This window comes from Melospiza melodia, chromosome 3, assembly GCF_035770615.1.
Source record: "Melospiza melodia melodia isolate bMelMel2 chromosome 3, bMelMel2.pri, whole genome shotgun sequence".
Classification (NCBI taxonomy): Eukaryota; Metazoa; Chordata; class Aves; order Passeriformes; family Passerellidae; genus Melospiza; species Melospiza melodia.
The window spans coordinates 110909564-110931134 of NC_086196.1; the positions used below are offsets into that span (position 1 = coordinate 110909564).

General features: G+C 42.1%; 1 protein-coding gene across 1 annotated transcript in view; it reads left to right on the top strand.

Moving 5' to 3' along the window:
• XDH (xanthine dehydrogenase) overlaps positions 1–21571 on the top strand; it is a 48355-nt gene that overhangs the window by 10277 nt on the left and 16507 nt on the right. Inside the window, exons 4-21 of the mRNA XM_063152610.1 lie at positions 388–496; positions 1964–2090; positions 2861–2922; positions 3635–3703; positions 4467–4535; positions 5009–5095; positions 7790–7931; positions 8513–8605; positions 9546–9697; positions 10500–10593; positions 11381–11490; positions 14166–14350; positions 15347–15515; positions 15922–16011; positions 16684–16853; positions 19229–19352; positions 19725–19844; positions 21380–21476. Coding sequence (XP_063008680.1) covers positions 388–496; positions 1964–2090; positions 2861–2922; positions 3635–3703; positions 4467–4535; positions 5009–5095; positions 7790–7931; positions 8513–8605; positions 9546–9697; positions 10500–10593; positions 11381–11490; positions 14166–14350; positions 15347–15515; positions 15922–16011; positions 16684–16853; positions 19229–19352; positions 19725–19844; positions 21380–21476 — 2069 coding nt within the window. The remainder of the gene's footprint in view (positions 1–387; positions 497–1963; positions 2091–2860; positions 2923–3634; positions 3704–4466; positions 4536–5008; positions 5096–7789; positions 7932–8512; positions 8606–9545; positions 9698–10499; positions 10594–11380; positions 11491–14165; positions 14351–15346; positions 15516–15921; positions 16012–16683; positions 16854–19228; positions 19353–19724; positions 19845–21379; positions 21477–21571) is intronic.

The window sequence follows — 21571 nt, forward strand, 5'->3', positions numbered from 1 at the left end:
CTAGCTAAAAGAAAGAAAAACCCAACAAAACTCCAGTCTCTTATGTAACTTTGCAAGTGTCCAGCTGCACAACATCTTGGTATTTGAAGTCTGCCCCTGTAAATTACTTATGTGGGTTATGTGCAACAAGGATGTTTGAAGTTGCTGTATCTAGGTGAAATCCTATGGTGTATACCTGGATCAAACTGGAAGAGAAATTTATTAGAATTTTGGATTACTGGGTGCTGCTGTAGGACTTGATTTGTAATTAATTGTTGTATCACATCTACTTAAATGCTCCTGTTGTGTTCACTGCTGTAGCTTCGGAGTACTCCTCACTACTCCTGTTCCATTTTTCCTTTGCTGGGCAGCGCTGTCAAATGAAATGACCTTAATGTAGTGTTTTAGCCACCATACTGCCAATGCTTGTCTCTTCCCTGTCTGTGCCCTGCATCATGTGGCTGTAACTACTGTTGAAGGCATAGGAAATACCAAATCCAGGCTGCACCCAGCCCAGGTAAGCTATTAATACTGGGAACTTAAAAACCTTCTATGCATATCTTCTTGTGCTACTTAAACCTGTTCCAGGACACTGGGACCTCCACTAAAGCCATGGGGCTGACTCTCCACATGAGCAATCCATACTTGCAGGAATGGCTGAGTGACAGAACCAAACTCCTGAGACAATTCTAGGGTTCTGTTCTGCCTCAACAGGTTAACTCATCTATCCTGGCTGAATTGCCAGTGCTTTTGTCCTTGGGCTGCATTTGCATGGCTGTATTTGCTCCACATCCTGGTCTGGGACGATTGATGTTGTGAGGAAAGCCAATCTAATGACCTGGAGCTAGGAAATATGAGATAAGTTTGGGCTCTCTTATGGCCTTCCACAAATGACTTTGGTTTCTGATCTTGCATAGTTAGGAACCTTCCCTGCAGTAGTGAAGTAAGTTTTGGTTCGGTGATGTTTCTGGAGTCTCAAAATATTCTTGGTGAGAAGGAGTGACAGGAATGCGCATCCTTGCTCTTGTAGCAAGGTGTTACAGTGCAGCCTTGCCTCTCTTTGTCAGACCTGCTGCTTTAAGGTAAGCTGTGATTCATGTCAGCTTGCACAGGGGGTAGGACTTGTGCCAGCATCTGAGGGAGTGAACAACAAAGTGAAAAATAAGTTCAGTGTGCGTGAATCGATGGCAGCCAGTCTGGTCTTTGTCTTCTCTTCTCTCCTCCCACCTGAAGATTCTGACAGCTAAGTTTTGAAATTTCAAAATCAGGTCTAGGCAGGTAACCCAAAGCTTACTAGCATGGTAAATATGAAGAATTCCTGATCTCCTTGGAATCTTCTAGTGGCCCTCAGTCACATTTTGAGTTCAAAGCCTGTGGCAGTCATATTTTCTGGAAAAATCCCTTTGCCCAGGATTCTTCTCATGGGAAGCTGAGAAGCCTCACAGAAAAAGGAAAACAATTCTTAACTCATTTCCTTCTCCTGTGTTTTGCTGCTTTGAAATGTCTTTGGAGATTGGTTATCCAACTGGTGATTGTTTCATTAGTTTTTGATGTATTTTCACTCACTGGCCAATCACAGCCAAGCTGTGTCAAGACTCTGGAGAGAGTCACAAGTTTTCATTATTATCTTTTTACCCTTCTGTAAGTACCCTTTCTGTATTCTTTAGTATAGTATAGCATTCTTTAATATAATACAGTATCATAAAATAATAAATTAGCCTTCTAAGAACATGGAGTCAAATTCACCATTCCTTCCTGCCCCAGGGCACCCCACAAATACAATAAAGGCCTAGGTGCAAACTTTTCAAGCTGCTCTCCTCTTTGAAGGCTGTCCCATAGATTAATTGACCAGAGAACATCTGATGATAATCTTAACTCCTCTGTGATACTGGGTTTTGCTTTTAACACTAGTGTGATAGAAACAAGCACAACAATGAACTCACCTTGATATTATGGGCTAATTGTGGTTTTTACTTGATCTCAGGAGAGAATAGCCAAGAGTCATGGGTCCCAGTGTGGCTTTTGCACTCCAGGCATTGTCATGTCCATGTACACATTGCTTCGGAACAACCCCGAGCCCCACATGGAGGACATCGAAGATGCTTTCCAAGGTAATATTCACAGCCCTGCAGGGGTGCAACCTGTTCTGCTTTATTTACATCTGCTTCACTCAGTGGGATGGAGGCGCACCATTATTTCATGTATTTTGTTAAAAAGAGCTGGTGGCTGTGAGGCTAAGAAGTAGCTTTTTCACTTGGAGACCAGCCAGGTGCTATGAAATGAATGTCATAGTTCATAAGCAGGACCAAGTGGCCTCAGTCTGGGATTAGGAGCCTAAAAGGTGGCCTGTCCTTGAGGGGCATGAAAGTGTCCTTGTTTATTCATTGCTGTCACAACAGCCTGCAGAAGTGACAGAGAACTTGTCCTCAAGTCAAGGACCAAGACAGCAACATGCAATGATGGAGTGGGGCAGAACCCAACTGTGTAAATCCTGTGAGAGGCTGCTGTTATTGCTGAGGTTAGAGTCATCACTGTGCTTCCAGCAGTGATCTGAGAGGAATGATGATGCAGGAGAAAGCAATCTCTGTGTAATTCAGGAGACAGACTAGTTGGTATACTGATAAGACTCACACAATTGAGATAAATGAATACTGAATAAGACAGATTGAATTTGTTCTAAATGAATTTCAGTTTAAACTTCAACAAAAAGGAATGGTAGGGTTGTTGCAAGGCTCCTAATGAAATTTTCCTCCTCCCATTTTTTTCGTTAGCTGTATCAAGATTTGACAAGCTATTATGGGAAACAATAGAATGTTTTAAAAGAATATAAATTTTTAGCCAGATGACACTAAATTCTTATCCTTTTGCTCTGACAATGCAGGGAACTTGTGTCGGTGTACAGGCTACAGACCCATTCTGGAAGGATACAGGACATTTGCTAAAGTAAGTGGCTTTAGATGATGTGTTAAAGAAACCTGGAAAGCTTGCTGTTTTTCTCTCTGTTACTGAAACATGCCATGAACTGAAATAGGGAGGAAGGAAATAAATATGCTCCAACAACCCAGCTCCAACTCTTGACCTTTGTTTATGTGATTCATGTGTTAATAATTCAGATAGAGTAAACACTTTACTCTCTCCACTTCCTGGGGACACCTAAATAACATCCATCTGATGGAATCTTTCTGAATTACAAGAAATCAGACTCTGTAATTCTTTTCTGTAAGTCTCAGAAAAATTCATCCTCTCTGCATAATACAGCTGGCAGCTGCTCCTGGTGTGGACAGCCTGTGAAGGTATGGTGCACTGGTAGGGACATGCTGTGGAGAAATTTGCATTTTTGAGCAGGAAAAGCTCTGGAAAGAAGTTGAAATCACTATTTTATAGCTCTTGCCCAGAATTCTTCTGCTGGTTTGGGTGAAGTATGAAGCTTTTCCACGAATTTTCTCAGGGTAGTTCCAAACCAGAACAAGAGGTTTATCAGCACAGTAGGCATGCATGACACACTGCAGGATATTGCCTTCCATTGGCAAGAGAAACACCTATGTGGTTGGTACCTTCCCTCTGCTTTGGATATTTCTCTCAAAAGGAGATCAAACCTACTTAATTTCCTTGAAATCTGCACGTTTTTTTCTCAGAACAGTTTTTGTTCCCACAGGACATGAATTGCTGTGGCAAAGTTGCCAATGGCACTGGATGCTGTCGTAGTGGGAAGGAAAATACCATGGTAAGCTGGATGTTAAGACCCATAACCTCAATTTTCAATATCGCATTGGAACGCTGATGTGTCAACACCTCTCTGGCTCTGCTGTGGTGCAGATACTCAGAAGTTCTGAGTTTTTGTTGTCTATCTCTTGGAAAATGCTGGGAATATATGTCCCAATGGCCATCATGATGTGGGTTTTAAAATGTTTCTTCTGAGTCTGCAAGGAGCAACCCTTCTGTCAAATAGCATGGTGACAACTTAGCAGCTTCTGGTGCACTGAAGTGATACATTTTCTGTGAAAACAGGTCTAAATTCCCCACTCTGATCTTTCCCAAACTTTGCCATCCAGTGATGAATGAAGCAATTTCCTCTCTGTTCCAAAACTGTGCAATTGAAATCTTTTGGAATATCTGGAGGGGAAAAAAGTTAATCACATTGAATGTATCAGTCTAGGTACAAAACAAATGAAGGAATGGAAAGAAGAAATTGGTACTTAAGGTAGTGTGACTATAATAAACTTAGGAAGCAGAGAATACAATGAAATTCATTACCAGAAATTTCCAAGGAATTTCTGTGGATTGGTTTTAGGAAGCATCCAGTGTTGCATGGAATAGTCCAACAATTAAGACTGCTTGGAGTCCTTTCTTTCAAGCAGTTGATTAATGAAAAATGTGATTGCAGATTTCTGAAATCTGGGGATTGATAAAAGAGGACTATATTCTGTACAAGTCACAACATTCTGACTATGTTTAGAACAGCTGTAGTGTGCTTTTTTCCCCTTCAGAATGGGGGCTGCTGTGGAGGCAAGGCCAATGGTCCAGGCTGCTGCATGAATGGAAAAGAGGACAGTGTGGTAAGGTGCCTCTCAACTAGTACTTGTAGTACTTTTTCCTTTATTTCTGATGTTTTAAAGTCTTAGATCTGGCTCATTGCATGCCCAAGCCTGATGCTTTTATTTTACCAGTATCTAGGCAAAGCAATTTATACTAATTTATATTTTATGGTCAGAAGAGCCTACCTCAGAAAAGGTGTATTTGACAATTTGACATGATATAACATTCCAATGTGAAAGAGATGTCACTTCTGATTGACTGAAATGTATTAGTGTGTTCAGGGTTGAGCGTTCTGACAAGACATGCAGGGGAATCAGAAAAATATGACTGGAGGACCTTAAATGCTGAATCAGGTGGCATAATTTTGCTGTGTTTGCTGTATTTTGCTTAATAAAATAGTAACAGGGATTTGAGTTGAAAGAGGAATGAGTTGTGGTTATATATGGAGAGCTTTCTCCTCAGTCATTAGCCATTTGCATTTTCTCTGTCACAGACAATGACCTCCTCCAGCCTGTTCAATTCTTCTGAGTTCCAGCCACTGGATCCCACCCAGGAGCCAATCTTCCCACCAGAGTTAATGGTAAGTTCATTCAGAAAGAAATAGCAGTGATTTGTTGGCTTAGTTGTTCTGCACAAGGTTTGAGTGACTCTGTCCTGAGGAAATGACAGAGCAAAAATGGCTGCTAATGAATGAAAATGCATGGGCATGAATCCTTCCTTGTTTTATAAAACACAAGGTGTTTGAGCCAGGGTGGCTTAGAAGAAATTTGCAGGCCAGGTACCTGCTTCAGCAGTCTGGCTTTCTTTCTGGTTCTCACCATATGTCTCTCTGCTCTTGGGTTGCCTTCCTTCCCTGTCACTGCCTGTCTGGGGGTGGAACAGTAGCTAAAATCCAAATGTCAATGGACTAGGTCAGATGTTAACTTCTGCCTCAAATACAGATATATCTGAGCTTGTCTCCCTGTGTTCCCTTTACAGTGTAGGAAGAGAAGTAGCAACTTGTGGTGGTTTTGTATGAGAGGCATTCATGGAAGTGATGCAAAGTTTTTAGCTACTGGAAAGTTTGTGTGTATTTGTAAAAAACACATGTTAAAGATGAAAGAAACTCAGGATTTTTTTCCTTTCTTTTCTGGCTGATAGAGGTAACAAGGGTTGGGTGGTTTTTGCTGTGGGCCTGGACCCTTTTCCCAGGGTATCTTCCCCCTGTTGGTTTTTGGGTAGGGCAAGAGAGGCCGCAGGGCTGATGTTGGGCCTGGCTGCCATTTCTGACATCTTATGGCTACTGAGAAGGGCCAAGCTGGACCTGCCAGCCCTAAGAGATTCCCTGGGCCAGGCTGGCTTGGCCAAGATCCCACCACCATTAAATATTCACCCATAACCATGGGCGGGGCAGAGGAGAGCCCATCAGCCCCCCTGGCCGCAGTTCCCACCACAAACTACCAAGCCTGGTCTGGGTCAGGTAATAATCTACAAACTATTAACTCTTAACTCCAAACAAAATGTTAACTCTTTCAATGCTTCAGTCCTCCCCTGAGTGAGAGAAGGAACAAAAATGCAGACAATGTAAAGGAATTCACAGAATGACCAGGTTGGAAGAGACATTAAAGGTCATGGAGTCCAACCAACAACATGAAGACACGAAAGTCAATGAAGAAGCAATCCTGGATAGAAGAAACGAAGAGATACCTTTGGTTTTAGGGTGAAATCCTCTTTTAAAGATATGGAAAAAGACTCTCTTTCCCTAAAACATACGAAGGTATAGAGATCAAAGTATTCAAATTGTAGATATCGAGCAAAGGCCTTCATACTAAAGTAAGCAAATGTTAAAGTAACTGTAATACTATGAAAAGTTCAAACAGAGAAAGACAAAAAAGTAATAAAGATCTTGTGCCCTTAAGAAGAAAACTTCAGAAGTAAATAATGAGAACTTTTGCCTTTAAACAACTCATCTTCAAAACAGTACCCCATAAGTTGGCATGGCCCATAAACGCAACTGTGAGAAAAACTTGTAGAAAATGAGAGGAATTTCACAATTGCAGATTTCTCCAGACAGTTGCTATTCATAGAGAGAACCACTTTTCTTGTAGAGAAGTCTCCATAACATTAACAAAAAAAGACCATTTTAGAAGTAGTAAACTGACTGAAATTTTAGGTTTTGTTTCTTTGCGTTGTCATTGGGACAGAAAAGATTGTGGGGGGAAGAGCAGTGTCCTAAAGATATTTTATTCTAATTCCTATTACTCTTTCTTTTAGTTACTATTAATAAACTTTCATTTATACCCTTTTAGTGTTTCAAACCTATTTTACCTTTCTCCTAATCCTACCTCACAACAAAAAATGAGTACACTAATAATTAACCAAGGCTAAACCTATCACACATTAATACATTAACCATAAAATCTCAAATTGACAAAGCAAAACCGCTACAGAATTACGAGGTGTAGCGAATACACATCTCAAATAGTTGTCTTTTCAAAAAACTCCCCTCACCACAGCAGGAGTAAAAGTTGGTTGGCTCACAATGACATTAAAAGTTAGGTGAGAGGAGTTCCTCTCCAAGTTTCATTCCTGTCTTTTTCAAGGATCCTCCCCCTAAGCAATGTGTCCCAGCCAGGAATCCAATCCAGCACATGATGCATTTACAGCTTCCTTCACATTTAACAACTGAAATTCAGTTATTAATTCTGCTGCTGTACCCAGCTTAAATGTGTTATGAACTACAGCATGAGTGGGTTCTCTTAGACCATAGCATGAGATAGATTCAGCTTGAGATAGGGCTCCCCTGTTTCTTCTCCAAGATGTTCTCCTGCCCAAGGGTTGATTTCATGTTTATTTTAGTCACTGGGTGAAGTAGTTAAAAGGGGAATCAGAACCTGGCCTAGCAGGTAAATTGCAGTTCATCTGTGCTAAAAACTGGCATTTTTGGATTGAGATGAGACTGGAAAACCCATTGAAGCAACTGGAGCCACAGGTATGTGCCAAAGCCTTGGTCAGATGGAGCTTGCTGGCACAGATCTTGCTAGGGAGGTGCGGCAGCAGGATGCACCTGGCAGTACCAGGAAGGGGAGAACTTTTGTCAGGATGAGAAAGACTTCCATCACATCCAGCAGAAGGATGGGGAATGGCAAACTGCCAACCACAGTGTGGCTATCCCAGTCCCCTGTCAGTAACTTGGCTGAGATGGAGCCCGGTGTGGCGCAGGCATGGGCAGCATGTGAGCAGGGATTCTTGGCTGGATGTAGGGGCTGAGCTCTGTCTGAATTCCCTTCTGCAGACCCAGAGTAACAAACAGCAGAAGCAGATGTGTTTCAAGGGCGAGCGTGTGATGTGGATCCAGCCCACGACTCTCAATGAACTGGTGGCTCTCAAATCCCAGTACCCCGATGCCAAACTTGTTGTGGGGAACACAGAAGTGGGTAAGAGAAAGAGCTGATGCTTATCATGAACAGTTGGAAAACCTTCCATTAAGTATTTTGTGAGAACAGTGCAAATGGAAACCTCTTTCATGTCATTGCTTTTAAAAAGCTATTTATTTTCAGGTTGTGTGTAGAAGCAGATTTAATCTACCTGAGAAGAAAATCTCACAGTGAATGTTTTTCTCCATTCTTTGCTGTGGCAGGTGTAAAAAATGCTATTCCAGATCTCTGAGCCTTTGTGCTATTTTGTGGAATTTTGAGGAGAGGGAAGTGACACAGCATGAAATGTCCCCATAATCAAATTAATTCAGTTGTGAAAGCTTCATTTTGAAGGACTTTTCAGTGAGACAATTCTCAAGACTTGAAATCTTACTGCCTTCTCACACCAAATAGAGACTTTTGAAAACATAAGTGATGAGGAGGAGAGTTCAGACATATTTAGTAATTCTGTTGTCTGGAGCAACTCGTTCATGAAATAATTTCTAAATGTTGTAGGGCTTATTGTATTAATTTTCCTTTCTTGAAGGACTATGTGCAGCAGTAGCCATGTCACAGGTACCAAACAGTGTCTTTTCCTTAAGGTATTGAGATGAGGTTAAAGAACTTCCTGTATCCAGTGATAATAGCACCAGCGTGGATCCCTGAAATGAATGCTGTTCAGCACACTGAAACAGGTGAGCAAAAAAGAGGCAGAACACCTGTGAGGTGAGTGGGGACTCCATGGAAGGATAAAGAGGGTGTGAAGGAAAATCCCCAGATTGAAGATTGTTTTCTGTATATGTTATACCTTTCCCATTTTCCCACTGGAAATCAAGTGAGTGATGTGTAAAAAAGTGAGCTGGGCATGTTTAGCCCAGAGAAAAGGAGGTTCAGGAGTGACCTTATCACTTTCTAGAACTCCCTGAAAGGAGGGTGTAGCAAGGTGGGGGTCAGGCTCTTCTCCCAGGTAACAGGTGACAGGACAAGACTCAGACTCTGCCAGGAGATATTCAGATTGGCATCAGGAAGAATTTCTTCACTTGAAAGCATGGTCTAGCTGGGCTGCCCATGGAGGTAGTGGAGTCACCATGCCTAGAAGTGTTCAAGAAATGACTGGATGTGACTTTTGGTGCTGTGGTTTAGCTGATGTGGTGGTACTCAGGCAGAGGCTGGACTCAGTGATCTCTGGAGGTCTTTTCCAACCTTGACAATTCTATAAATCCATTGCCTTTAGCTTTGTGATGGAAATGGGTCAACCTTGCAAATAGAAGTATCTAGGACAATTTAGTGCATGTGGCCCCATGTCTGGTAGGATATTTAAAATGTGGAAACTGGAAAGGCTTGGAGTTCACCTCTCAAAGGACAGACTAATACCTAAAGGAGGCCAATATTGTTAATAATACACTGATGCAAAAGGTGTTACTGTCATGTGGGAGACAGCACCAGCACAAGCTGTGGTTTAAAGGTGAATTTTATTCTGAGGATGTGATGTTTACATGCAATGCATTCTAAATAGCCTGGTGTAGCTGAAGGTCTAATTGAACTCAGTGGCATCTGAGCTTTGCAGACACAGTAACTCCTTGTGTACCTCAAAGTTTTGGAAAACAATGTTTCTTTTCCTTTGTTTGTTTACAGGGATCACCATCGGCGCTGCCTGTACCCTGAAGTCAGTAGAGGAGGTGATGAGGAAGGCAGTGGCAGACCTTCCTCCCTACAAAACAGAGATTTTCCAGGCTGTCCTGGAGCAGCTGCGCTGGTTTGCAGGGCCTCAGATCAGGAATGTTGCTGTAAGTGACTCAGGAGCACCAGGGGCTGGAGCTGGAAGCTCAGTCTGAGGAGCTTCCCTGCCTCAAGCAGCGTTGGTGTGCCCTGTGCATCTCACAGGAGAGCGTTTGCAAACCTTGGGAAAGAAACCAGCACACAAAAATCAACCCCAGGGAGTGCTGGGGTCTCAGCTGGTGTCTGCTGCACTGGTGTCACACATGGAAACATGGCAGTTCTCCAGCTCTTCCATTGCTGTTATCACCAAGTGGGGGAACTGTAATGAGATTTGACTAATTGAACCAAAAAAGGTATTTAGAGTGCTGGACAAGCTTCAAAGAAGCAGGTGTGTGTATATATATAGCCATGACAACTAGGGCAGTTATAGAGTTAATGTGTCAGAGCTGGCAAATTTTCCTCTAGTTTTAAAGGGAAGGTGTGCTCAAACTCCATGTCCTCTAAGAAAAAAATATCAAGCAAGCAGCTAAACCAACCTACCAAGCAAGAACTTTTGTTCCACAAGACACTGTGCCGTGCATTTGTTTTGCAGCCAAACCCCTTGGGTGCTGAAAATACCCTTTTAATTTCACGGATCCTCCCTTAATAGCAGGTGCAATGATTGCACAACCATGCCAAAATTCATATGAGGTTTAATGCATCAAGGTAGTCTTGATGCATTACCAAAACACTATTCTAAATCTGTTTCAGGCAAATATTAATATTGTCTGAGACAGCATCTGATTTTGTGGGGCTTAGGTTTTCTCAATTAATTAAAGGCCAAAAATTGCTTAGAATTTTAATAATTGTGATGCATTATTTTCACTCTAGGCTATTGGTGGGAACATAATGACAGCAAGCCCAATTTCTGACTTAAATCCTGTGTTAATGGCAAGTGGAAGCAAACTGACTTTGATATCAAAAGGTAAGTTAGTTACGTTTCCCTGTGGCACTGAGGGGACTGGGATAGTCAGCAGCCCTCTGCCATGGGTTGATAGGTCAGGCCAGAACTTGAAAGTATAAATTAACATTATTAGTCTGAGTCTTCTATGTTTTCACACTTTTTGAAGCTAAAGTTAGACCTAAGGTTGGCTTCCTAAAGAATTTTGAACTTCTGTGCCAGATGGAATCTCTGGTACTGTGTATATACTTACAGACACATCCTTGTGAAGAGCTGGTTAAAGATGTGTACTAATGGAAAACAATAGGCATTAAATAGTTTCTGTCACTATCGTAGTTTAATCCTTCTGGCTTATTCAGATAAAGACTGAAACGTGGGGATTTTTTTCCTAAGAAGAAAGCCAAGCATCTCAAGGTTTTTTTTCCTTAGGATTTTTTTTAAATATATCCTTGAAGTAAGTGGACTGTCCAGTCAGTGGACTGGGTTTGTATGCAGGCTATGGAAAGGAGACAGAGGAGTATTTAATTAGTATTGGAAACTGGCTCACCTGGAGGCTAAGCTTTCATTAGATAAAGAAGGAGATCTGTTTTTATCAGTTTATGTACAAAGAAAATTCAATATGTAGGCAGAAGCTGTCATAGAGTCTATAAATACCAAAATAAATCTCAGAAAGATTTTCCTGATTTGGAAAGAGAGTGGAAAAATGAAATCAGATATCATATCAAGAGTGATTTGTGTGGTTTGAAGACTTTTCCACACATAATATTGCCATTTTTCGTTTATTCACCACTGCTGTCCCTTTGCTCTACAGAGGGCAAAAGGACAGTGACCATGGATGAGAAATTTTTCACTGGCTACAGAAAGACAATAGTTAAGCCTGAAGAAATACTTCTCTCTGTTGAAATACCCTACAGCAAAAAGGTAAGTTTGTAAGAAAAAACTTCACTGTCTGTGGAGCTAAAATGCTGTTATTTAAGTGTAGCTTTCAAAGTCAGGCACCTTTTCCCACTCCCAAATGCTTTTGTAGTCCCAAGTGGACCAGGAAGCAAGTGAATTATTTGGAGAAAATTCAGCAGCACACTTTTCTTCACAAGCAAGGGGAGCAGGGCTCTGTGATAAAGTATTGTAAGCTCAAGAGTTTTTCTAGCACAAGGAAGAGAAATTTCACTTTATCATCTGAAGCTTTTTGAGTGCGTTTGGTAATGATGAGAAGTGTCAAAATGTTGTTCCCAGAGGTAGTTCTGCTTGAAAAGCAGAACAGAAAAGGTTTTAGCAACTTCTGATCCAGAGTGAAGTTAATGTGCCAAAGATTCCTGCTTAATTTCTGTGAGCTCATATGGGAAATGAAAGGGGGAAGAGTCAGTATGGATAAAAAGGGAAGTTCAGTTTCTGCATTCTTGCAAGATGTAAACCACAAGGACTGGCTATTAGGGCATTTTGGCTATGTGGGCTTCCAATGAGGCTGTAGCAGCATAAACCACAACCGATTCAGTGTCTAAGAAGTAAAACTCTGCTTTTTCCTTTAGGGCTGAGCACATCAGACTGTAATTTTATGCTTGTGAAGGTGTTTGCCTTCTTAGGGCTTGTGGCTCCTGGTCATAAGATGCAAGGATTTGCAGTAGGGTGATGCATTGTCTTTATAAATAGAAAGCACTGATTTACTTCAAGTGCCATTGTATTATGAGACAGAACAAGTAAATACCTTGTCTATCCTCTCAATTTTTTTCTATTTAGCTACTAAAGGAACAAAATTATTTTATTTATGGTGTTTTTTTCACCTATTTCTGGGCAATCCTTCTTTGGTCTTGTGATAAAAGCATCACTTTTTGCCAAAATGAGGAACATGGTTGAGGTTGCCAATGGAAAGCACTGTATTCCTCCATCCATATGGCAGTGTCATGGCAATTTCACAAAACAAACAAATGTTTACAAGCAGGAGCAGTGGCTTCAGCCCTATGTAGCAGGCAAAGTTTTCTGTAATTGTGGTTTCCTCATGAATGAAAGCAGGGCTGTTTCAGCACATAGCTCGATAGTTTGGGGGGGTTGTTTGTTTGTTTGGTTGGTTTTTTGTTTGTTTTTTTTTTGTTTATCTTTCTTTGAAACTGATGTTATGCCTTGAATTCATGTAACTTGTCACACCAAGGGTAAGACTGGCCAAACAACAGAAGGAATTAACATGCTCTGTTGCTTGCCAAGAGACCCAGGAGACACGTGATGTGATGTGATGGCTCACTTACCTACACTCCAAGTGAGGAAAGGTCATGAGTGCCTTTCCTCCCCCAAGACTCTGAATGAAGAAAATTAAGGTGTCCTGTGAGGACTGAAGGCAATATTGCCCTCTTGTTGCAATCCTGCTATTGGAAATATCTTGATTATGCAGTGAGAGAGGAGGCTGGTGTTTCTCCTCTTTGAAAGCTAATTGTTTTAGCAAACAGAGTGGCAGAATGTCCTCACTGGAAGGATGCTATTGATGCTCCTCTGCTATTATCTGCTGGCTGCTGAGTAATTATTTGGATTCAGCAAATGAAGCACACCCTTCAGTTTTATCTCCAGTAACAAGTGCTTGATGCACAAAAGGGGCCTCTTGTGAAACTGTTGTCATTGTCAAGAGGAGAGAAATTGTTCTGTCTGATAATGACAGAATTGCTGTCCACTTCAGATTAGAGGTAATTAATGAAGCAGACTGCTGTGCTGTGTGGAGTCACTTGGAGAGAAGAAATGTGTCAGAAAACTCTGCAGAAGGGCAGTGAAAAGGCATCGGATCTGATTCCTCTCTTAGCCCGCAGGGTGCCTGAGCAGCAATTTGTCCTCACCTGCAGCACAGGCAGGTACTGAGAGGACTGACCATGCTGTGGCTCCAGGGTGTCACCATTGCATGGTGCATCCTGGTAAAGTGTTAATCTCATATTTACAGCCACTCTTCATAAGGGAGCTGCTGAGTTTTGGGCACTGCAGTTGCTGCTGCATTTACAAAAATTTCCTTGCTCTGTGGAGACTTGGATGGTAACTGAGAATTCTGTTTCCTATAACAGATTAAATTTTCTTTTATTAATTATTCTGGTCTACTGAATAGACTGAATTATTAATACTGAATTATTCTGGTCTACTCTAGAACTGAGAGACTTTTGTGATGACTGATTTCAACACTTGGAGATTTCAAAGACTTCTGAAGGGAAGAGGTTTAGGACATGGATTTTACTGATCAGACTTTCCAGCTTAGCAGCCTGTGAGGAAGAAAAACTTGTTGAGAAACTGTAATTTTGTTTATGCACAAACAATCTGTCTTGGTTCTTCCTCTTGAAATATGGAAAAATGTGACAGGCACGAGCAGATCTCTGTCAAAGCTTGTTTCCCACACAGTCCTAGGCTTGGTAACATCCACTGAACTGATAGATTAGAAATTAATCACTGAATTATGTGAAAATAAACAGCGCTGCCTGAACAAACATGTCCTGCTTTGTCCTGCACAATGAATCAACCAGATACTGTTGCCTGGAATAGCTCATGCACTTTAGAGATAGGTAAACAGCTTGTCCACATTTTCACTCCAAAGCATGCCAAGGTAGAGGACAAGGAAATATTTTCCTGTTTTTCAGGGTGAATACTTCTCAGCTTTCAAGCAGGCTTCCCGTCGTGAGGATGACATTGCTATTGTGACCTGTGGGCTGAGAGTCCTCTTCCAAGATGGCACAAGCAGAGTGCAGGAGATGAAACTAAGCTATGGAGGAATGGCTCCTACCACTGTCCTGGCACTAAAAACTTGCAAGGAGCTCACTGGCAGGTAGGAATTTTTCCTGTGATAAAGGTTGTCTCATGGAACAGTGCGGATTTTTACAGGAGCAGTTTAAATATCTAAAACATCCGAAATGCTCTCTAAAAGTACATCAAAAGAGAAAGGGGAAGAAGTATAATAATGCTTCTGCAGCAGTGTGTTTTGTGTAATGCCTTCCTTACTCCAGTATGCCTTACCCTCAAAGATCCATGCCATTCCCTCATTCAGAGAGACATTTTCTTTCCAAATTCACTCATCAGTTGAAGTCGACAGCAGCTAGATGTATTCATGTCCTACAAAACTGGGTTCATTTCAAATTGGACGGAAAAATCAGGGTTTTTATCATGCAATAGCTTTGCCGTATCTTTGGGAAGGTAACATGAGCCCAAGATGACAGCAAAGCTCACACATGTGCTATTAACAGATAAAACTGCTAGCTGTTGCTTGACAGCTCACGGTAACAGCATGAAGCTGAGTCAGGGCATGTTTAGGTTGGATATCAGGGGAAAAGTTTCTTCACCCAGAGGGTGGTTGGGCACTGGAGCAGGCTCCCCAGGGCAGTGGTCACAGCACCAAGCCTGACAGAGTTGAAGAAGCATTTGGACAATGCTCTCAGGCACTTGGTGTGACCCTTGGGCTGTTCTGTGCAAAGCCAGGAGCTGGACGGGATGATCCGGTCTCAAGCTGCACCAAGGGAGATACAGTCTAGAATTAAGGAGGAAGTTTTTCACAGAAAGAATGGTCAAAAACTGAAATCATCTGCCCAGGGAGGTGGTGGAGTCACCATCCTTTGCGTTTAAGGGAAGACTGGATGTGGCACTTAGTGCCATGATCTAGTTGAAGTGTTAGAACATGGGTTGGACTCGATGATCTTAAAGGTCTCTTCCAACCTAAAAATTCTGTGATTCTGTGATCCTGATGGGCCCCTTCCAGTTCAATATATTCAGAAGAGTTAGCCTGCCCTGGTGAATTTAGGTCTGACAAGGTCTCTGTGTCCCCTTGCAGAGACTGGAATGAGAAGCTGCTGCAGGATGCCTGTCGCCTGCTGTCGGCTGAGATGGATCTGTCTCCCTCAGCTCCTGGGGGCATGGTGGATTTCCGACGCACCCTCACCCTCAGCTTCTTCTTCAAGTTCTACCTGACAGTCCTTCAGAAGCTGAGCAAGAGTGGCACTGTGAGTGCTCCTTGGCAAGGAGAAAACCTCTTTGTATTGCCTTGGTGGGGGAGGCACGGGGAGAGTTCAGATTTGAGCAGAGTCCCACCTGATAACAAAACCCATGCTGCAATAGCTGCCAGGGCTGCCCTACTGCTTGCATAACAGTGGCTTGTGTGTCTTCCCACTTGCTTCCTTGTGGCTCTCCCAGGATGATTCCTGGGCTTCTCCCATTTGCTGCATTACAAGTGGTCTTGTGGCTCTGTGGTTGTTCTTGGCACAGAGCCTGAGCCTCGCTCACCTTTAACTCAGTAGATTATGGATTACCTTAGGTGGGAGATGGAGAATGGAAAGTATCCTGAGCTACCAGGGAATGTGAGAAAGGAGTTGGAAGGGAAGGTGATTTTCTTTAATATGTCTCTGGCAGAAAACTGTGTGTGAGCCTGTCCCTTCAAACTACATCAGTGCTACAGAGCTGTTTCACAAAGATCCCATTGCAAATGCCCAGCTCTTCCAAGTAAGTAGCAGCTTTCCCAAGTAAGTAGCAGTGTCAGCATGACATAAATGCAGACTTTTCTGTAGCTCAGACTGTGCTTATCTTCTTGTCTCTAGGTATGGTCATCACATAAACTTTGATAATGCCATGCATGTAGCTTGTATTTGGGTCTCAATCGTTTTTTCATTTTTGGATGCTATTCTTTCCTATCATTGCCCAAGAGAGCCCAAGCTTTCTCTGTTGCTGAGGGCTCTATAAAAATTGCTTTTCTTTCTGTACCCAGCTCTATATCCAAACTGAAATTCCCCTTTTGTTTTCCCCAGTTACAGCCAGCCTTTCTTGGCATCCCTCAGGCTTCACACTCGTGTATCTTCTTTCTTATTTCTCTGTTAGTGACCCAATCACTTCAGCTTTGAGAGTAGCATCCAGTTTCAGAACTTGAGCTTTCTCATGCAAGATGTGAAATCAAACCCTTCCCTTCCCATAGCAATTTCAGAACCCAAACTACTTTCACTTCATTCCCTACAGCTCCCCTCTGTGTAGCCACACCCTGTGGCACCTTGTTTACCTTCCTTTCACACAGGACTGAGCCCTCATTCACTAGAATGTCCCACAGTGCTCTTTGTCCTCCCATCAATGCTTCCATCCCCTTCCACCCAAGCCAGCAGCAGTCAGCCATGTGTTTTACTCCAGGAAGTGCCCAAGGGGCAGGCAGTGGAGGACATGGTGGGCAGGCCTCTGGTGCACGTTTCAGCAGCCAAACAAGCCAGTGGAGAGGCTGTGTACTGCGATGACATCCCTCACCACGAGAACGAGCTGTACCTGACGCTGGTGACCAGCACCAAGGCCCACGCTAAGATCCTGTAAGTGCTGCTTCTCCCTTCCAAATGTTGGAAGCATCCTGTTCCTGGTGGCTTGGAAAGCATCAATCTGTCAGGGTGTGGGTGAGGGAAAGGTTTTGCTTAGGTGGGAACTCCAGTTCTTTGCACATTGTTACATGGAGGCGAGCTCTGTGTGTGTGTGACAGCTGCCTTGCAAGCTGTCAGTGGGAATGTGAGGGAACCAACACCAAACTTGGGACTTTGCTGAAGCACAAAAGCCCTCAGCCTAGGCCAAACTTTTTGCATTTCCCATCTCTTATACTCAGGCATGCAGGATGAAAAAGGAGCAGGGTAGGAGAGCACCACAGAGGTTGGGATGTCATTTTAATCACTAAGTGGAGCATGCAGCTTGAAGATTCTCCTTCTATCTGCCTGAAAAATTAGGTTGTAAGACGCAATTCTACCAGCTGTCCTGCTGGTGGGTCAGCTGTGGGCACTGGGCTTTGCCTTGCACAGTGCCTACCTGCACTGGCTCTGATCAAGCCCTCTGCACAGAAGTAATTTGTGAATTGGCTTCAGCTGTGAGATGTAGCCCTGTTTGTGCTTGGTGGACAGGCCAGAATTTGGAAGTGCAGCTGTCTCAGAAAACATCTTGTCCGTCCAGGGCATGACTGGTACCTAATTTATAACAGTAGTGAATAACCAACTCCTAAAGGCCAATCCTGGCAGGTAATGCCATCCATATTCTCATATGGATTTTAATGTTGTCATATTGCAGGACTGGCTGCCCCCACAAACCCTAATTTTGTTTATGTGGTGGTGGTTCTGCAGGCTCTCATCTGCCCTCAGCTGCTTTGATGTGGGTCACTCTGTGTTCCACTGCCTTGTGTCATCCTCAACAGCCTTTCCAAGAGCTGTTCATTCCTTAGGCAACACTTCCTGCCTAGTCAGGCTTCCTGTGCAGAGCTTTCCCATTGTGCCATGGGATGCACAGATGCAGTAATTGGCTCCCAGGTTATGAAAGAAACTGCTCTGTTCATCACAGTTAATTTTTAGGTGTTGCCATGTGCAATGCAGACACTTAAGTGTTGTTACTGCCACCAGGGCAGATGGGGAGATAGAGAAGGCATCCCATCCATGCCTGTGTCCACAACATGCAGTGTTTTCTAGAAGTTGCTGTACACAATGCCTTGCATTTATGTTGAGTGCACATATTTCAGGCTGGGAGTCTGTAGCATTCTGCAGAGGAAGTAGGAGAATATTTAATCAGGGGACAAAAGTATCAACCTATGGTTTTGGCAGTCAAAATATTGACTCTGAAAGCTTCCACTTCATCCTAGTCAGATTTTGAGCACCAAGTGTAAATCAGACTCCAGCTGCCTCTGCATTTGTAACTAAGGGAAAGTGTTAGGGGGTTGTTTGTGAGCTACTGCTGCAGAAACATAGGAAAGAGACCTTCCTAAAGAAAAAGAGCATTTTGAGTTCCTGCTGTCTAGGGGCTCATGTGGGAAAGTTCATTCATACATTTAATGTCTTTTTCAAAAACTTTGTGGCTCACTGGGATGTATTAAGAGCTGCTTTCAGGCACAGTTTATATCAAAGTTTTAGGAATCTAAACAAGTTGCTGAAAAAATTGCAACAATTTATAGAAGGCAATAAATCATTCAGCCAGCAAAATCAAAGCCACAGTACTTCTACTCACAGCTGTTTCTCTGTAAAACCAATGTACAGAATATTGCAAAAGGATCCTGAAAGTCTTTTGTAATATATTTTTACAAAGTTCTCCATGTAAAAATTAAAGTATATTGCCCTTTTTTAGTTATTTTGTCACCGAGTTTTAAATCTATATATGATTGAAGCAGACAAGCATTTTGGGTAGATACTTTTGCTGATTACCAAAGAAAGCCTTTCATGAAGGTTTTTGTCCTTTTGAGCATCACTTCTTTTGCATCCTGTTAAAAGCCCTGAAGCTTCCTTATGCTTGATCCTCAACAATTTCTCTCTGACTCACCCATGGCAGATGATACATGTCTGCACTAAAATTTCATATTTATCCATATTCTTGCCATCATGGCAGCTAAGAAGACAGTGGGGGCACAGCTTCACTAACACCAACTTGGTATCAAAGAATCTTTAGTACGTGTGGCAACTGGATCAAGTTCAGATATGTCTTGGGGAAAAGATGTAGGGCATAGTCCCAAGAAGCAGGGTGCTGATCAGTCTCACAGTCAGGATTAACATTTTCATATAGATCCCAAATTATTTTAGTCTCATATGTTATGCTGTCACAGTCTCACATGATATTCATGTGACATAGCCAAACTCGAGGAAATCAGGCATGAATTTGTATTGGAATCTCATAATTGCTTACACAAAGAAAAAATGAGAAATAACACTATCTCTCCTTCTTTCTTTAGTTCTATAGATGCATCTGAAGCTCAGAGTGTTCCTGGGTTTGTGTGTTTTGTCTCTGCCAAGGATGTTCCTGGCAGTAACGTCACTGGCATCGCTAATGATGAGACTGTCTTTGCTGAGGATGTGGTATGTAGCTAAAAACAGCCTTTTTCAATCATGCTGCTCAGGATGTAACATTGCTCATACTGTCAAGTCCTCTACCTTATACAGAGTTAATTCTAACTGCACTGGGGTCAATAGAAATCTACAAGGTCCAAGTCCCTTTGCCCTATGCCCTTCTCCTCTGTCATCTCCACAGTTCTTCTCTAAGCTGCAGCTCCCTGGGACAGGTTCACTTGCTCCAAATTTGCTTGTGATTATTCTCCCTGGGTGCTGATTTTTAATAGACTGGTCTGAACAAGCTGCATGAAAGGAATAGATAAAGAGAATGATCATGAGTCTCTCATGGTAAGTGCAAACACACACCCCAGTGATGGTGGGTCCCAATCTTGCCTGTAGGTCACCTGTGTGGGCCATATCATCGGTGCAGTCCTGGCAGACACACAGGAGCATTCCAGGAGAGCAGCTAAAGCTGTGAAGATCAAGTATGAAGAACTTGAACCTATTGTCACAATTCAGGTAAGATGGCTCAGTTCTGCATCTGCAGCTGGCTTGGGACCCTCTGCTGTCCAGTTCTGTTCTCACACACATGGTTACTGAGCCCCACATTTTGTTTGTGTTTGTGGGTGCAACAGGACACTGATAGAAGGAATCATTTGTGTATTTAAATATAAAGAGGGTACATCTTTGGTGTCCTGCTGATTTAGAGTACATTAACTTTTTCTGTGCTATTTAAAGCTGAAACAAATAAATCAAGCTCGGGGAGATAATGTTGTGCTCAACAGAAAATTGTTTAAATAAACAAGGTTACTGTGAGTAACATTCTTGCCCACAGAAGCTTGGTTTTAATATTCTCTGGTCTGACCCTGCTGGCTTCATTGATATCCATTCCCTCTTCATTCTGTCATTTATAGCAAGAAATAATAAGGTGTGAAAATGTCTTTTCTAGCTCTGTCACTGCACTGCTTCTCTGAGATTTCTGTAGACCACTTGTCTAGTTTTTAAGCTGATGAAATTAATTTTCAGGAGTTCACTCCCTGCTGTGAACTGTATGGCCACAGTCTTTAAGTGGCTTTTCTCAAAGATGAAGAAATTAATATCAACAATGCATGATCATTTCATGCTTTTTTAACTAGAAAATTTGCTGACAAGGTCTCCTTATGAGACAGTAAAAGCAAATGATAATACCTGCACAGCATTCATTTCTAGAAATGAGAAAGAAAAATGTATGAAGCCATTTTTAGTGCAGAAATTAGAAACACAGGATTCTAATGAAATGTTTTTAACAGTCAGTATTTCATACCATGTATTTTGTAATGAATTTTACATGAAATTGTATTCATGTAAATAGAGTCTGTGCACTGTCTGGTGCAGACATTGGTACTGTCATCTGAGGACAGAGATTTGGGGTTGTTTGGGTGATTTGTGGATTAACAATGTGTGAGACCTTTGCCTTTTCTGAGGCTTCCAGTTGTTCATTCACCCAGGGAACATGAGAGTGGAGCCAAAAAACATGCTGGTGTTTTTTTGGGTTTGTTGCTTAATATTTGGTGGGGGTTGTTTTCATCATGGAAAGCTTCAGTTTTGGCAAAAGGAAAATGCCTTTGTTATACTTCCCTCTCTGTTAGCTCAGAAGTGAGCTACTTCTGCACTTCTCATCTGAGAGGTTTCATTTTCTCCTTTTATTTCTCTTTTTTTAAAATTTTTTTCCCCCTTTCTCCCACCCTATGGGCTACAGACAAGAGTTGATATAAGTTGTAAGTTATGAAGTTATAGCTGTGGTGGTTACAGGCCTTGAGGTTCTGAATCCACAATGTAAAACAAGTCACAAGGAGTAACTCAAGATTGTCCAACTGTGGTGGTGTTGGTTGTGAAATTGCTTTGTTGCCAAAAGTTATTTTCTATTGCTTTTAGTCAAGTCTCTTGGCTACTACCATAGAAAATGTCTGATAAGTTCTTGTGCTTTTTATCTTGGGTATTTCTTCTTCATTTAGAGGAAGGTTTGATTTCATTCCACTTAGACAAAAATGTCCTTGTGTCTTTCTGTTTCCTAGGAAGCGATTGAGAAAAAATCTTTCTTTAAGGATATAAAGAGGATTAATAAGGGAGATGTGAAGAAAGGATTTGAAGAATCTGATCACATTTTGGAGGGTGAGAATAAGCATTAATAATTCTTTTAAAATAGTATAGTTTGTGACAAAAGAAGTCAACTTCCTTTTTTTCATATGATACTGAGAGTAAGGTGT